The following is an 18,575-nucleotide window of genomic DNA, read 5'->3' as shown; positions in this document are numbered from 1 at the left end:
TTTAATGTGTATGAGCACATCAACAGGTGACTTCACAAATAGTAAATTTAGGTGAAGCAAGATGTTGAGTGAAATATTTAATAGATATAGCAGAAATCATGACAGTATATACTTGAACAGCTGATGCTAGGGAAACACCCAGTCCCTGTAAAAGTGGAAACACAGAAGCCCAAGCTGTGAAGTGTCGAGACCAGAGCCCAGGGATCCCGCCTCCAATTTTATTTGGTTTTCCCTCCACCATGCTGCCTCCCTGGCTGCATCATTTAGCTGCAGAGGAAGTGAAAATAGACCACCTCCTTTTCCTTCTTCCACAAAAGAGGAAAGGGATCCTCAGTTGGACTCTGTTGCAAGATTATCTGAAGTCCACTTATGTCTTCAGGGATTCTCAGTTCCCATGTTTGTTAAAAAGGCAATTCATAAAGTAAGTAGAGAGGAAACTTGTACAAGCCTCTTAGATAGCCTAACCCACCAGCGGGCAGACAGCAGAAGCAAGAATAACTATAATCCTGCAGCCTGTGGAACAAAGATCACATTCACAGAAAGACAGACAAGATGAAAAGGCAGAGGGTTATGTACCAGATGAAGGAACAAGATAAAACCCCAGAAAAACAACTAAATGAAGTGGAGGTAGGCAACCTTCCAGAAAAAGAATTCAGAATAATGATAGTGAAGATGATCCAGGACTTCAGAAAAAGAATAGAGGCAAAGATCGAGAAGATGCAAGAAATGTTTAACACAGACCTAGAAGAATTAAAGAACAAACAAACAGAGATGAACAATACAAAAATTGAAATGAAAAATACACTAGAAGGAATCAATAGCAGAATAACTGAGGCAGAGGAACGGATAAGTGACCTGGAAGACAGAGTGGTGGAATTCACTGCTGTGTAACAGAATAAAGAAAAAAGAATGAAAAGAAATAAAGACAGCCTAAGAGACCTCTGGGACAACATTAAATGCAACAACATTCGCATTATAGGGGTCCCAGAAGGAGAAGAGAGAGAGAAAGTACCCGAGAAAATATTTGAGGAGATTATAGTCAAAAACTTCCCTAACATGGGAAAGGAAATAGCCACCCAAGTCCAGGAAGCGCAGAGAGTCCCATACAGGATAAACCCAAGGAGACACACGCCGAGACACATAGTAATCAAATTGGCAAAAATTAAAGACAAAGAAATAATTGAAAGCAGCAAGGGAAAAACGACAAATAACATACAAGGGAACTCCCATAAAGTTAACAGCTGATTTCTCAGCAGAAACTCTACAAGCCAGAAGGGAGTGGCATGACATACTTAAAGTGATGAAAGGGAAGAACCTACAACCAAGATTACTCTACCTGGCAAGGATCCCATTCAGATTCGATGGAGAAATCAAAAGCTTTACAGACAAGCAAAAACTAAGAGAATTCAGCACCACCAAACCAGCTCTCCAACAAATGCAAAAGGAACTTCTCTAAGTGGTAAACACAAGAGAAGAAAAGGGCCTATAAAAACAACCCAAAACAATTAAGAAAATGGTAATAGGAACATACATATCGATAATTACCTTAAGCAAGAATGGATTAGGGCTTCCCTGGTGGTGCAGTGGTTGAGAGTCTGCCTGCCAATGCAGGGGACACGGGTTCGAGCCCTGGTCTGGGAAGATCCCACATGCCATGGAGCAACTGGGCCCGTGAGCCATAATTACTGAGCCTGCACGTCTGGAGCCTGTGCTCCGCAACAAGAGAGGCCACGATAGTGAGAGGCCCGTGCACTGCGATGAAGAGTGGCCCCCGCTTGCCACAACTAGAGAAAGCCCTCGCACAGAAACGAAGACCCAACACAGCCATAAATAAATAAATTAAAAAAAAAAAAGAATGGATTAAATGCTCCAACCAAAAGACACAGGCTTGCTGAATGGATACAAAAACAAGACCCATATACATGCTGTCTACAAGAGACCCACTTCAGACCTAGGGACACATACAGACTGAAAGTGAGGGGATGGAAAAAGATACTCCGTGCAAATGGGAATCAAAAGAAAGCTGGAGTATCAATACTCGTATCAGATAAAATAGACTTTAAAATAAAGAATGTTACGAGAGACAAGGAAGGACACTACGTAATGATCAAGGGATCAATCCAAGAAGAAGATATAACAATTATAAATATATATGCACCCAGCATAGGAGCATCTCAATACAGAAGGCAACTGCTAACAGCTATAAAAGAGGAAATCGACTGTAACACAATAATAGTGGGGGACTTTAACTCCTCACTTACACCAATGGACAGATCATCCAGACAGAAAATTAATAAGGAAACAAGAACTTTAAATGACACAATAGACCAGATCGATTTAATTGATATTTATAGGACATTCCATCCCAAAACAGCAGATTACACTTTCTTCTCAAGTGCGCATGGAACATTCTCCAGGATTGATCACATCTTGGGTCACAAATCAAGCCTCAGTAAATTTAAGAAAATTGAAATCATATCAAGCATCTTTTCTGACCACAATGCTATGAGATTAGAAATCAATTAAGGGAAAAAAACATAAAAAACACAAACAGATGGAGGTTAAACAGTATGTTACTAAATAACCAAGAGATCACTGAAGAAATCATAGAGGAAGTCAAAAAATACCTAGAAACAAATGACAATGAAAACACGACGATCCAAAACCTATGGGATGCAGCAAAAGCAGTTCTAAGAGAGAAGTTTATAGCAATACAATCCTACCTGAAGAGACAGCAAACATCTCAAATAAACAATCTAACCTTACACCTAAAAGAACTAGAGAAAGAAGAACAAACAAAACCCAAAGTTAGCAGAAGGAAAGAAATCATAAAGATCAGAGCAGAAATAAATGAAATAGAAACAAAGAAAACAGTAATAAACATCAATAAAACTAAAAGCTGGTTCTTTGAGAAGATAACCAAAATTGATAAACCATTAGTCAGACTCATCAAGAAAAAGAGGGAGAGGACTAAAATCATTAAAATTAGAAATGAAAAAGGAGAAGTTACAACAGACCCCAGAAATACAAAGCATCCTAAGAGATTACTACAAGCAACTCTTTGCCAATATAATGGACAACCTGGAAGAAATGGACAAAATTCTTAGAAAGGTATAACCTTCCAAGACTGAACCAGGAAGAAATAGAAAATATGAACAGACCAATCACAAGTAATGAAATTGAACCTGTGATTAAAAATCTTCCAACAAACAAAAGTCCAGGACCAGATGGCTTCACAGGTGAATTCTATGAAACATTTAGAGAAGAGCTAACACCCATCCTTCTCAAACTCTTCCAAAAAATTGCAGAGGAAAGAACACTCCTAAACTCATTCTATGAGGCCACCATCACCCTGATACCAAAACCAGAAAAAGATATCACAAATAAAGAAAATTACAGACTAATATCACTGATGAATGTAGATGCAAAAATCCTCAACAAAATACTAGCAAACAGAATCCAACAACACGTTAAAAGGATCATACACCATGATCAAGTGGGATTTATCCCAGGGATGCAAGGATTCTTCAATATATGCAAATCAATCAATGTGATACACCATATTAACAAATTGAAAAAGAAAAACCGTATGATCATCTCAATAGATGCAGAAAAAGCTTTTGACAAAATTCAACACCCATTTATGATAAAAACTCTCCAGAAAGTGGGCATAGAGGGAACCTACCTCAACATAATAAAGGCCATATATGACAAACCCACAGCAAACATCATTCTCAATGGTGAAAAAGTGAAAGCATTTTCTCTAAGATCAGGAACAAGACAAGGATGTCCACTGTCACCATTATTATTCAACATAGTTTTGGAAGTCCTAGCCATGGCAATCAGAGAAGAAAAAGAAATAAAAGGAATACAAATTGGAATAGAGAAGTAAAACTGTCACTGTTTGCAGATGACAGGATATTATACCTAGAGAATCCTAAAGATGCCGCCAGAAAACTACTAGAGCTAATCAATGAATTTGGTAAAGTCGCAGGATAGAAAATTAATGCACAAAAATCTCTTCCATTCCTATACACTAATGATGAAAAATGTGAAAGAGAAATTAAGGAAGCACTCCCATTTACAATTGCAACAAAAAGAATAAAATACCTAGGAATAAACCTACCTAGGGAGACAAAAGACCTGTATGCAGAAAACTGTAAGACACTCTTGAAAAAAATTAAAGATGATACAAATAGACAGATATACCATGTTCTTGGATTGGAAGAATCAATATTGTGAAAATGACTATACTATTCAAATCAATCTACAGATTCAATGCAATCCCTATCAGATTACCAAGGGCATCTTTTACAGAACTAGAACAAAAAAATCTTAAAATTTGTATGGAGACACAAAAGACCCCAAATAGCCAAAGTGGTCTTGAAGGAAAAAAACGGAGCTGGAGGAGTCAGGCTCTTGGACTTCAGACTATACTACAAAGCTACAGTAATCAAGACAATATGGTACTGGCACAAAAACAGAAATATAAATCAATGGAACAGGATAGAAAGCCCAGAGATAAACCCACACACCTATGGTCAACTAATCTATGACAAAAGAGGCAAGGATGTACAATGGCGTAAAGACAGCCTCTTCAATAAGTGGTGCTGGGAAAACTGTACAGCTACATGTAAAAGAATGAAATTAGAACACTCCCTAACACCATACACACAAAAAAAAATTAAAATGGATTAGAGAGCTAAACGTAAGACCGGACACTATAAACCTCTTAGAGGAAAATGTAGGAAGAACATGCTTTGACGTAAATCACAGCAAGATCTTTTTTGATCCACCTCCTAGAGTAATGGAAATAAAAACAAAAATAAACAAATGGGACCTAAGGAAACTTAAAAGTTTTTGCAAAGCAAAGGAAACTACAGACAAGATGAAAAGACAACCCTCAGAATGGGAGAAAATATTTGCAAATGAATCAACGGACAAAGGAGTAATCTCCAAAATATATAAACAGCTCATGCAGCTCAATATTAAAAAAACAAACAACCCAATCCAAAAATGGGCAGAAGACCTAAATAGACATTTCTCCAAAGAAGACATACAGATGGCCAAGAAGCACATGAAAAGCTGCTCAACATCACTAATTATTAGGGAAATGCAAATCAAAACTACAATGAGGTATCACCTCACACCAGTTAGAATGGGCATCATCAGAAAATCTACAAACAACAAATGCTGGAGAGGGTGTGAGAAAAGGGGACCCTCTTGCCCTGTTGGTGGGAATATAAATTGACACAGCCACTATGGAGAACAGTATGGAGGTTCCTTAAAAAACTAAAAATGGAATTACCATATGACCCAGCAATCCCACTACTGGGCATATACCCAGAGAAAACCATAATTCAAAAAGACACACGCACCCCAGTGTTCATTGCAACACTATTTACAATAGCCAGGACATGGAAACAACCCAAATGCCCATTGACAGACGAATGGATAAAGGAGATGTGGTACATATATACAATGGAATATTACTCAACCATAAAAAGGAATGAAATTGGGTCATTTGTAGAGATGTGGATGGATCTAGAGACTGTCATACAGAGTGAAGTAAGTCAGAAAGAGGAAAACAAATGTGGTATATTAATGTGTGTTTGTGGAACCTAGAAAAATGGTACAGACGAACCGGTTTGCAGGGCAGAAATTGAGACACAGATGCAGAGAACAAACGTTTGGACACCAAGGGGGGAAAGTGGAGGGGGGTTGGTGGTGGTGGGATGAATTGGGAGATTGGGATTGACATGTATACACTAATATGTATTAAATGGATAACTAATAAGAACCTGCTGTATAAAAAAATAAATAAAATTTTAAAAAACCAATAAAACCCCCAATAAATAAATAAATAAAGTAAGTAAGTAGAGCACATGTATTGAATGGGTATAGAGACAGTGTCTTGTATCTCAGTTACAGGCCTTTCCTTGAACCAATCAGCTGAAGCCAGGGACGTGGGTCACCTGGTATAATATGGCCACTTAAATCCTCCCCTTCAGCCAAGACTCTTAAATGTTAATAGAATCTCTTAGAAGTGGGTGGGGATGGGAAGCCCTGGCACAGCCTTGAGAAACAAGGGTATATTCTTTGCTGGTGTGCCAGGCACGTGGACGATTTCCAAAGTGCCTAGGTGTTTAGCAGGGCAGGTGACCCCAGTCCCTGATGACCTAGGCAAATCTCATCAAGTCTCTCAATTCTGAACTCTTCACTCCTGACAGCAGGTGTGCACTGGGGCTACGAGGAGACCAAGGCCTTCCTGACCATTCTCAGTGAGTCCCCATTCTCTGAGAAGCTTCGCACTTGTCACCAGAACAGCCAGGTATACCGGGCCATTGCAGAGCGGCTGTGTGCACAGGGCTTCCTGCGGACCCTGGAGCAGTGTCGCTACAGATTCAAAAACCTCCTTCGAAGCTACCGAAAAGCCAAGAGCAGCCACCCACCTGGGACCTGCCCCTTCTATGAGGAGCTGGACTTGCTGATGAGGGCTCGGACTGCGGTTAGAGACATGGGGACCAGCAAGGAGGCAGTGGGTCTTCCTACTTCTGGGGAGAGTGGTACCCAGGTTGTCAACCAGGAGGCCTGGGATGAAATGGCAGGTGAAGATGCCGTCAGACCTCCAACCCCAGGTCCTAAAACCCCAGACACTGGTAAGCTTGGAGTAATTAGATGTCCACAAAATCTGCAAGCATGCAGAGAGAGTGTGGAAGCCAGGCTCATTTCTTTTCTCTGAACTAAAAGAGAGAATGAAATTGAATAAGTTAAGGATTTGTGCTTCGCTGAGATTATCCAGTCTCTAGCTTAGTGTAATCCCCTAAATAAGAAAAGCGGTCAGTCTAGATTTTACTTGGATTCATCTGGGCAGTTATAGAGTTTATTCAGTCTCGTATGACATAGGCCATACTGAATGTACCAGGAGAAGAAAGTGTTCATTGTTCAGTAGTGGGATAGGGTAGCTATAATTCAGGGAGACTGACAGCTGGCTGCCTGGGCTGGGGCTCATGGCTCCCTTGGTGGAGTTACCATGTCCCAAACTCTGTTCCTAAGCTTTACAGGTCAGAAATGCATGTGTGCGCTGAAACTTGATCAAATTCATGTTAGTCACATTTATAAGCTGTGAGATATAAAATATAAGTACAAATTCATGTTAGCCAAATTCACAAGACACAAGATCCAGATGTATAAATAGACACTAACTAATGAATGCATTTCTGTCCATTCTTTCAGGTTTTGAGATGAGGCATGAAGATGAAGACCAGATTTCAGAGCAGGACATTTTTGAAGATTTGCCTGGAGCCTTATCAAAGTGTACTGCAGAGGATGATTGCTACCCTCATGATTGGGGGGAAGACAGTGAAAATGAAAACGAAGGTAAAGGGCAGTGGGGAAATCCATCCCAGGATCAGTGGGAAGAATGTTCTTCTGAAGAGGACTTAGAAAAACTCATCGATCATCAAGGCCTGTACCTTGCAGAGAAACCCTACAAGTGTGACACGTGCGTGAAACGGTTCAGCCGAAATTCGCAGTTAATCGCCCACCAGCGGATACACACAGGTGAGAGGCCCTACAAATGCCTTGAATGTGGGAAAAGCTTTAGTGACCGGTCCAACTTCAATACCCATCAGAGAATCCACACTGGAGAGAAGCCCTACAAATGCCTTGAATGTGGGAAAAGCTTTAGTGACCACTCCAATCTCATCGCCCACCAGAGAACGCACACAAAGGTAAAACCCTATAAATGTGGGGAATGTTGGGAAAGCTTCGCCCAGAGCTCAAACCTTCTGAAACATCAGAGAATCCACTTGGGAGGAAATCGTGATCACTGTGGTGAGCCTGGGAAAAACTCTGGCCAGAGCCCATCCTGTAGTGCTCACTGGAGGAACTCAACAGAGGAGACATCTCCAGAACAAACTCAAAGTGCCAGTAAGAACTTGAATTCTCCTGGACCGCAAAGCACCAACTCAGGGGATAAACTTTATCAGTGTTCCGAATGTGGAAGAAGCTTCTCCAAGAGTTCTGCCCTCATCAGTCACCAAAGAATCCACACGGGAGAGAAACCATATGGATGTGCTGAATGTGGGAAAAGCTTCAGTAAGAGCTCCACGCTGGCCAACCACCAGCGAACCCACACTGGGGAGAAGCCGTATGAGTGCACAGACTGTGGGAAATGCTTTGGGGAGCGTTCCAAGCTCATCACACACCAGAGGGTGCACACAGGAGAGAAGCCCTACAGATGCCTCGAGTGTGGGAAGTTCTTCCGTGACCGTTCCAACCTCATTACCCACCAGAGAATCCACACAGGAGAGAAGCCTTATAAGTGCAGAGAGTGTGGGAAATGCTTTAACCAGAGCTCCAGTCTTATTATTCACCAGAGAATCCACACCGGGGAGAAACCCTACAAGTGTACGGAGTGCGGCAAAGATTTCAACAACAGCTCCCACTTCAGTGCCCACAGGAGAACCCATGCAGGAGGGAAGGCATCATAGGAGACAAAAGAGAGAAACATATATTTAGATCTCCCAAGATCCTAAGATGTATGCTAGAAAGAAACTGTCCCAATTTTTAAGCTTAGCGTGTACCTGGGGAACTTACCTTGGTACAATCCAAGTAATTCGGAAGTGAATTACAAATGCTAAGGATCCAGATTTGAAGGCACTTTTCTTAAGTGTAATGTGTTTTTTCTCCTGCAGAAAAACCCCACACAACCCTCAGGCTGCCCTTATATTTGCTGTCGTGTAAGAGCTTTATCAGTGTTTGAGCCAGACTGGTAACTGAGGGGATTAGAGGTAAATCAGTGGTCCTGAGCAGTGATTCTAGACCTTGCTGTGCCTTCACACCGTCCACATGTACACATGCCCCATCGGTGTACGTTGGCAAATTCTCATACGTGGCCGTTTTCCATTGGGGCATAACCTCCTGGGAGAACTTTGAGACTCTCCAGTGATGGGGGCATAATTGAGAATCAGTGGCCTAGAGCAGGCTACCATGAGCTTATCAAAGGGTAGAAACAACAGTGACATCATTACTAGATCATTATTAATAATAGCAAAAGTAGCCAGCATCTATCGAGCTCTTCAGTAGGCTCTGTGCTAAGCACTTTGTATACATCATCTCATTTACTCCTCACAGCAGCCCCAGGAGGTATTTATATTTTCCCCATTTCCCAGAAGAGAGAAGTGACTTGCTTGGGTCACACATCTGAAAATGGCAGAGGCAGGATTCAACCAGCTCTGTCTCTAGGGCCTGAGGTGCTCTCACCGCTTCACTGAATCCCCTTTCACATTAGGGCAGGTAACTCAGGTGCCAAAGCACTTTGTAGACCACATTTTCTGTTAAAATTCCCTATGGATTCTGTTTTTAACAAATATGGACATTGAGAATCCCAAAAGATTGAAGGACTGGAGATGTTCACAGTTGGCAATGTGCTTTGAGCGAGACTGAGCTCTCATCAAAGCACTTGATGTGAATTTCCATCTTCACAATAATATGGGTGACAGACAGAGGTGAGTTGAGATTGGGAACAATAATGTAGCGAAAGTGATGTTTCTTCCAATGAGGTACAGTTTTGGCTAAGGAAATGGGGTTTTTAAGAATTTCCCTTTTTCTCAGGGGGTCAGACCTGCTTCTTGTTAGACTTGGCTGGATTGTAGGTTGAACCTTAAGAAACCTGGCCTAGCTGGCCAGTGCTCACTCATCCCGGTGTGTTGGCCCCCTGGCCCTTTCCCTCCAGGCGCAGCAGAAGCTTTGCGCCAAGGCTGAGGCAGAAGGGGGGTGGAAGGAGCGGTGTGCGTGGAGTGCTGCGGAGGGGGCTTTGAAGGCTATTGCTTAGTCCAGGTTCATGGTACACTCTTACTCTGAGCCTTCTCGGCCCAGGCCCACCCAGTGCTGTCTAAATGTTGGCTGTAAAGACCTGCCTCCAGCTCCGACAGGCTCAATCAGAAAGGTTCACACAGGATGGTTTCCTAGTTCTCAGTGCTTTGGCCTCCAGGATTTCTCCTCAGGAGGGTTAAACAATGTTGGCCAGGGACTATGGTTTCCAAAGGATTTTAAAGGAGCATCCCTCTCCTGACATCCGCCTATGATACTGGGAATGCCGTTCATACCCTGGCTCGTTCATCAACTTGGGAAGTACTATTAGATAGTAGATGCGAGGGAACCTTGAAGAGGAGCTCTCTGCATGTGAAGCAGTCAGTGGGGAGATTGGCACTCCCACCGACGCATATCACTCCTTAGTCCCTTCCTCGGCTTCCCAAGAACCTGCTTACCTCGGATCACTGCCTGTCACCCCCTTCCTGGTTTACCTCTCCTGGCTCGCCTTATCTCTGAGGAGCAGGGCCCGTGAGTGAGCCCTGGCTTTGAACCACCAGGTGTCAGTAACTGCAACAGTAGGATGGTGGGTAGGGAACCACCTGAGCCAAGAGGAAGGATCCTGGAGGAAGGGAAGGGAGGTCCAGGGAAAGACCAAGTGGTGTGAAATTGCATGGCTTCAGGGTGGGGCTGGGACCATAACTTCTTAGCTCTATTGGGGTGTAAATGGGAGGTGAGGAGTGTTAGGAGCTCAGATTGGAAGGCTGCGGGGGTGGGTCATGGAGGACCTTGTGGCTGCTGAGGGGGACGTGGTCAGATGCGCGTTGTTGAAACCTAATAGCTGAACGGAACCTGGCTATGCTGCAGTTAGGACAGCCTGTTGGGACACTGTTGCAATATTCCAGTTAAACGTGAGGGTCCGAACTAGAGCAGGGGTAACGTTGAAGAGGAGGGGATGATTTGAGAGGTGCCACAGGCAGAATTGAGGGCAGCGGAGGAAAGCCAGGATGCCTGGGTGGCTGGTGGAGCCTGCCGTCTTTCCGAACTGGGATCACAGGAGGAGGTGCAGATAGGGCAGGGGGGCAGAAGATCAGAAGTTTAATTTGGGGCATTTTGGTTAGGGACATCCAAGAGGCGATACGATACGCAGCAGGCATTTGGATATCGGGGCCTGAAGCTGGGGGGAGGTTAGGACTCAAGAGTTATCTGTATGCTTGGGAGTTACCTTCATGTTCAAGTCATAGAAAGGCTGGGCCCGGGACAGAACTGGAGAAGCACCACGTGTAGAGGAAGATGCCCCTCAGAGGAGATCTAGACTAACCCCCAGTCCCACCGCCTCCCGCGCACTCCAGCCGACTTTCGGACACTGCCTCAATCGCTGCTGACACCGGCATTCTCAATGTAGTTCTGAATTTCCTGGAACCTTCCCTGTAGAAGCCAAGCTGAGCTCTGTGTAGAAGTGAGATAATGGCCCTCTCCCCTCCCAAGCATCACCCGTTCCCCTGCTCTTGGAAGTATGCTGGTGTCTCATGTTCTCAAGTGAACAGTTTTGATGTTTATTACCTATTGGTCCTTTCTCGTAACTCAGGTTCAGCCATGAAATCGAGGGCAGTGTGGGCCAGGAGAGAAAGTGGCCCAGGAGGACCTTCTCTCCTTGTGTACCTGACTCTTCCTTTGGAAGAAGTTCCCTTTCAGATGGCTTCCATGTTTGGGGCCCGACCCATCACTCTGCCAGGGCACCCAGACATCCTCCAACAGCTCTTTGCTGCTCAAATAAACCGACATCTGGTTTGATACACCCCGAGCCTTGTTACCGTCAGTCTGCTCTTGGGAAATAGATTCACTCTGCAGAATGGGCGGTTTCTCAGCCTGCGTGGCCGCAGGTCAGACCCTGGTCATGGGAGACAGAAGCGGTACCTGCCTCCCTGGGAAGGTGTTTTGTGTGAGCTGCATCTCCTTCCTTGATTTCTGTACCCTCCACCCCAGGAAGGGCGTTGGCTCCTTGGAGGTGACTAAAGGGCACCACGAAGACTCTCATTCCACAGACTCCGCAGCAGGCAGCAGACCCTAAGGTAGCGGCAGGGAAAGGCGGGACCAGGCTGCTTTAGATACCCGTTTCTGTTCTTAGGCCTTGGCCCCAGCAGCTGAAGGCACGGTCCTGGCTGCCTCAGCTTTAACGTGTCCCCCAGCCCCCAGCCTGAAGGAGTGTCAGGCAACTCGGTCCTCCCGTGCTGGAAAATGTAGCAGCCGGGTCCCCTGGGTTCTCCCTGCCTCATCCTGTCTGGGGCCCGCAGTGGGGATGGCCCTCCACGTTCGGGCTGCAGAAAAGACTCCCTTTAGTCAGTCTGTGGAGAAGAGTGACACCCTTTGGGGCCGGGGGTGTGGAGGCTTTGACGTCTGGGGTGCGTGTGGGTGGCGGGCGGTCTCGTCCCCCAGGCTGCCCTGGGTCTCTGTAGCCCAGCCTTGGGGCCCAGGCCTGCTTCTCCATTCGCTCCGTTCACTCCATTTGCATGTTTACCGCTGTGTAGATGCTGATAACTTCCAGGTGGCCTGGCGGCCAGCCCTACTCGGGTCCCTCCAGGGCCCTCCAGCCCTGCGTCCACCCGCTGCTGTCTCCGGCCTCTTGGTCCACCGCTCAGGAAGGGTGTTCACGTGCACACTTGGGCTCACAGAAAGCCGCCTCCTCGCACCCCCAGCAAGACGTGCACATTCCAGACGTGGCCCCCCAGACACACGCTGTCCCTTCTAAGGGCATTTTCCAGTTGGGCTGTGGTGGCCCAGCGGCCTAGGAAGTCTTTTTCTGAACAGACTGGGAATTAATCAAGTGAAACATCACCTGACCTCAATTTTGATCCCGCCCTTCCTTCGGATGTCCCTTAGCCTCCGCCTCTTAGCAGCAAACGCCCATCTTAAGCCCCTGTCACCGCCTACAAGAGGTTAGTTCTGCCTATAGTGGGAAGTCAGGAAGGCTTTGCCGGCGAGGTGGGGTTCAGGCTGGGCTTTGGGGTCGAGGGTGACAGACGTTTGTCTTCTCCCCCCGCCCGTGGGTGGTTCTCTCTGCACACTCCCAACATCAGTATTACCACCACCTTATCTTTAGCACCACTTCCCCCCTCACTCTGGTTTTAGGCAAATCTGGGATTACTTCCAAATTCAGTTTTTGGGGGTGTCGAGTTTCTCACCTCACTGTGACTTCCCCCAGCCAACCCTGTGGCAGAAAGATAACCTCATCTCCCTCTGGGGCCTCGCTCCCCTGGTCCTTGTCATGAACCCCAGTGACCCCAGCCTATGCTGCTGGGAGGGAAGGCAGAGAGCTCAAGAGCCCCTCTTCTTCTCAGCATGCAGTCAGTTCTCCCACTTCTCAAGGCAGAGAGCTGCTTTGTCCTGGGAGCCACTAGGTTAAGTCAAGGCCAGAATCCAATGAGACCATTTTGCCGAAACTCACTAGGGATCGATTTTCTAGTCACGGCATGGCTAGTGATTCTCTTTGCATGTGAAGATGATTCTGATCTGGTCTGCCGTTACATTGTGCTTCTTTCTATAGTCAGGTTTATTTTTCACATTTTCATTGTAGGAAAATACCCCATCATCTTGCCATCCAGAGGGTGAGGGCCATGGGAGGGAAGATGAAGAAAATAGGTCTACTGCTAAGGCTGCTTCCGGATCAGCTTTATGGGTCCATCTGAGCTCAAGCAGGAGAGGAGCCGCGGGCAGGGGTTGATGGAGCTGTGGTCACTGGAATCTCTTGAGAGTCACTGGGGGTCAGGGAGCCCTACTTTGGTGCCAGACGACCAGTGTGACACAGAGGGGAAAGGGCTCTTCTCCCTCCTGCACAGAACACAGCTTGGCTTTAGTGCTTTGGGGAATTCATAGACCACAGAGTTGCTTCTGTGTAGTTATAGGCGGTAGAGACCAGCAGGAGGTGGGTCAAGGGGCTGCTCTGGAGGCGGTGGTGAGGAGCTCTGCATGCAGACTGCCCCCAGGGTGCCAGGCCAGGAGCACAGTCTACGGACAGCACCCGGTAAGGGCTTGTTCAGGATCACATACGAAGTCCCTAACCCAACCCCACTCCTTGAAGTTGCCCAGAAATAGACGGAGGAGGTGAGGCTACCTGGGCTGAAGGTCATGCTAAACCCATCCGGCGTGTCCTGGTTGGGGGAAGAGAAAACACCGGTGTTATCTCAGGGACCTTTCTTGAGCAACTAATTTCTTAGACATTTGTGATTGATTTTCGTTTCCTGTTAGTGACTATGGCATTAAAATGGATTAAATTTTGGCCACTAGGAGGCTCAGAGATTTAAGGTCCAAGTCTGAAAACAGAACAGGCTCTTTTTTTTTTTTTTTTTAATTTATTTATTTATTTTTACTTTTGGCTGTGTTGGGTCTTTGTTCCTGTGCGAACTCTTTCTCTAGTTGCGGCAAGTGGGGGCCACTCTTCATCGCGGTGCGCGGGCCTCTCACTGTCGCGGCCTCTCTTGTTGCGGGGCACAGGCTCCAGACGCGCAGGCTCAGTGATTGTGGCTCCTGGGCCTAGTTGCTCCGCAGCATGTGGGATCTTCCCAGACCAGGGCTCGAACCCGTGTCCCCTGCATTGGCAGGCAGATTCTCAACCACTGCACCACCAGGGAAGCCCCAGAACAGGCTCTTGATTTTCCATTTGTGCATCAACCCTTGCCTTCATTTTATTTGGCTTTGTTTTCACTTCCCGATCCTTTATTATTTTCTTCTTCCTGTGATATGATGTACATCTCTTAAAACGAGTCAAATCCTATTTTGGGATGAAATGACCTGATAAATTAATAAATTATATCAATTGAACTGCAAACCATAAAAAAGAACTTGTCTTGGGTTCTTCTGGCATCTTGCTGGTTACACTAAAAGCATGGAGCAAAGGAGGAGGGGGGAAATTAGGGGGACACAATGAGACCGTCAGGGAGGATTGGGGCCCAAGATCTCACGCCCCTTGTGGTGGACTGCCATCTTTCACTGTTTTCTGTGGCTCTTCAGCCATGAGTGGATGTATGCAACGCAGGAGTCTGCTTTTTGTCCATAACAGATGGCTCCTTGGTCTGCTGACCTTCTTCACACATCTGCTTTGCTGTGTGGCCCAGGGTCTCTGTGCTGGGGAACCTGAGGTGTCTGGGACCTAAATAACATAAGGGTGATGATGGATGAAAAGAAAGGAAGGCATTCCCAGAGGGCTGAATCTTATCTGATTCCCAATTTGCTTCCTTGTTCAGGACCAGAGCTGACACACTTCATACTTTAGAAAGAGGGAAGAGCTGGAGGGTCTCTAGGGGGGTTCTTTCCCTTCCTTCCTCCACCCATTCCATTTCTGGTAATGTCCAGAAGACATTGTAGTTTAAGGTTGAGGTTTCCTTTGTAAACTTTTACTCTTTCATCCTGGTTGAACGGGGTATAGGCAACCCTTTGCCTTTTAGACTCTGTTATCCTTGAATTCTGATCGTGAATTAGAGAAAGAGAGTGATATTTCAGAGTTTGACGTGACTTTGATCAGAATCCACAGGAAACTTTCTTCCTGTAGGAGTCAGAATGTCAAGTGTAGGTTGAGTAATGGTTGGAATGCATTGATGTTCTGTACATCTTGGGACAAAGATGAGACCTGGGAGAAAATGAGTCTTGGTCTCCCTGGAGGAGAAGTTCTAGCTCTTGTTTACAGGTTTTCATGGAACTTCTTTTCAGCAGTTGCTCCAACAGTGACCAGAGCCACAGGGCTCGCCTTCCTGGAGACAGGACAGAGGCCATAGATAACTCATTGTCATTCTCTTGCTGTTAGCAGGGCCCAGAGGTTAGGTACAAACGTTGGGGTCCACTAAGGCTGACCAGCCCACCGGGGCTGGGACAGGAACTCTTTTATCGATCTTGACAGAGAGCTGGCCAGGGCCGGCATGACTGAGAATGTACTACTAGGAGGGAAGCCCTGCCTGAGGGGATGCCTGTGGGCTGGGCCGGCTCTCTGTTGGCACCACATCCACAGGCTGCTGGGTGCTCCTGTTGCCAGAAGTTCTAGGCTGAACCAGGAATCTGACTGGCAGGGCACCTGGTCCCCAGCTAAGCAGTGGGAATCACCAGGTGAGGTCCGGGCATCCGTGCGGTTGAGGTCTGAAGAGGAGGCGTGTGGGATCCGATGGTTACAAGGCTCAAGCAGCTTGAGGAAGGAGCCAGGTCAAGGTCAGAGGAAGGACTGAGGGTGGAGGGAGCAAGTCGGAAAGGATGGTGGGTGTATGGGGAGGGCAGAGAAACAGAAAGGGAAGAGGAGCAAAGGGGCAGGCAGGAGAGGAGGCAACCAAGACTGGGAGAGAGGAAGGGTAAGAGGTAGAAACGGGGGTGGGCTATCCTGGGTGTCCAGTGAGTGAGGTGGGGGATGGGCAGGCAGAACTGAGCAGGGAGGAGCAGGAATTGCAGCAGGTGAGGGGGAGGGAAGCAGGGAAACGGGGGGCAGCTTCTTCATGGTTCCCAAGTTAGAAATGGAGGGCTGGGCTGCTTGGGTCAATAAGCTCTATCCTTCCCCTGTTCCATCCTCCTGTGGTCCAGACTCCATAGTAACCGAGATCGAGCGTTCTCGGCTGCGCTGTCCTGTATGGTAGCCACCAGCTACATGTGCTGTTGAGCCCTCCAAATGTGGCTGGTCTGAACTGAGATGTGTTGAGATGTGTAATATATACACCAGATTTTGAGTACTTATGTGAAAAAATGCAGTCTCTCCTGGAGCCTGTGCTCCGCAACAAGAGAGGCCGCGACAGTGAGAGGCCCGCGCACCGCGATGAAGAGTGGCCCCCGCTTGCCGCAACTAGAGAAAGCCCTTGCACAGAAACGAAGACCCAACACAGCCATAAATAAATTAATTAATGAATTAAAAAAATGCAGACTCTCTCAATATTTTTTATTTTGGTTATATCTTGAAATGATATTTAGGATATATTGGGTTAAATAAAACATATTATTAAAATTAATTTCACCTGTTTCTTTTTGCTTTTATATATGGCTACTAGAAAAATTTAAAGTGCTCGTGCAGCTTGCATTTGTGGCTTGCGCTATATTTCTATTACACAGCATGGTTCTAGGGCATTTGAACTAGAAAAGACCCCTGAAAGCCTCATTTTATAGGTGAGGAAATCAGATCCCAGAGGCTTGTATACGGTCACCAGGCAAATGTAGTAGCACTTGGACTAGGATCCAGGTTTGTTGATCCCCATCAGTGTGGGGTCTTCTCCATAAGGTCAAGCTGGTTAGGCACGGCCAGGCTTGTGCACAGGCATGAGGTCACCCCCCAGGTATCGCATGAGAAGCATGAAAGGCATACCTGTTGCCTCTATATCTACCTCTTTTGCAAGCTCAGGGCCTTAAATGGCCCCATTATTGCTCTTGTCAGGAAGGCCACTGAGTGATGGGCCGTGTGCCCCAGATGAAAGCAGTAGCACACCTGACCTCCTCAGTGGGCTGTAACTGAGCAAAGCTGAGTCTGGATGCTGGGAACCGGGAAGAAGCTTCTGAAGCTGGAATAGGTTGAAGGAGAGAAGTCAAAGTCACAGTTTCAGCCTATATGTCACAACTCAGGTTTCAAAATCTTTTCGGAGTTTATCCCATTGAAATCTACTCATGTGAAGATTTCAAGGGAAGATGTTATGCTCATTTTCCAGGTAAGGAACCTGAGGCTCAGAACAGAAGCTTGTCCAGAAGTCTCTGATCCGATGAACAAAGAGGTAGAATAGCAGATGCCTTTCAAGCAGGCTTCCTCATGTTGCTTCAGTGCTCTCTCTACTTAATAGCCAAAAGCCAGGTGGCTAGGATACAGGGCATTAAAAGGAAGGCCACTGGCCACTGGTGAGCGCCTTTCCCACTCCCTTGGCCCCAGTGAAGATAAAGACTCTTGGGTATTTCCAGCAGGGACTTTCCAATGCTGATTCACTCTTGGTCTCTGTGGGATTCTGGGATGTGGGAGGGGATTTCATTGGCTGCTCCACATACACAGGGCCAAAGTCTACCCAGTGCTGCCCATCCCAGAGTGCCGACTGACCCGACTCAGTTCTCCTGTTCCTCGCCCTCCGCTGTGTGTGCTTCTGAGGCAGCTACTGCCCCACAGCCTCTCCTGAACCTCCTCTCGCTGCCCACAGAATAGAAATAACCACAGCTGAATTCTCTGAGGCTAAAGTGCCCAGGGTTAGGGCCACCTCTGCCAGGCCCCTCCTCCCATCGCTGATTTTACTGATCAACCTCTCCACGCCCTGGGCGGCTGCTGCTTCCTTGAGCCAACCTCTTTGGACATCTGCTCTCCCCCGACCTGTCCATCCAGCGCTTTAGAAATCCTGCTCCGCACTGACCAAGCCCTAGGCCCTCCACCTCCTCCTCACCTAGCCCTTGCTGCACCGCCAGCCTTGTGGAAGCCCGCCGTTCTCAGAGGACGCTGCCCCCTCAGCCCCCTCAGGCAGGCTGCTCGCGGAGTTCCTCTTGCTGGGGAGGTAGGGCTGCTGTCTTCCTCATTCCTTGCTGCTGCCTCCAGATCATCACTTCTGTTTCTCCCTTGTGCATGTGACCGATCACTGAGAACGAATAGCTCTAAAGGCTCACATTTGTCCAGTACCCAAAAGCCAGGCTAAGGACCGTGGGTGATGTAATTTCAGCTTCATCACAACTCCAGGAGATCATGTTATCCTGCCTGTTTGGGGGCCAGAGGCAAATTCACAACTTGCCTTGGGTCACACACACAACTAGTTAAATGGGAAAGTCCAGAGTCCAAA

At 46.7% G+C, this 18,575-nt stretch overlaps 1 protein-coding gene across 1 annotated transcript in view; it reads left to right on the top strand.

Annotated features, from left to right (window-relative positions):
• Positions 1 to 16,699, top strand: part of ZSCAN20 (zinc finger and SCAN domain containing 20) — a 32,776-nt gene extending 16,077 nt beyond the window's left edge. The window contains exons 7-9 of the mRNA XM_082403582.1: positions 6,231 to 6,659; positions 7,237 to 14,141; positions 14,458 to 16,699. Of these exons, the coding sequence (XP_082259708.1) occupies positions 6,231 to 6,659; positions 7,237 to 8,495 (1,688 nt within the window). The 3' untranslated portion in view covers positions 8,496 to 14,141; positions 14,458 to 16,699. The remainder of the gene's footprint in view (positions 1 to 6,230; positions 6,660 to 7,236; positions 14,142 to 14,457) is intronic.
• The last annotated feature ends 1,876 nt before the right edge of the window (positions 16,700 to 18,575 follow it).

This window comes from Balaenoptera borealis, assembly GCF_965194805.1.
Source record: "Balaenoptera borealis genome assembly, chromosome: 1".
Classification (NCBI taxonomy): Eukaryota; Metazoa; Chordata; class Mammalia; order Artiodactyla; family Balaenopteridae; genus Balaenoptera; species Balaenoptera borealis.
The sequence above is the reverse complement of the archived record's forward strand: the minus strand, read 5'-3'. Positions and strand labels throughout refer to the sequence as shown.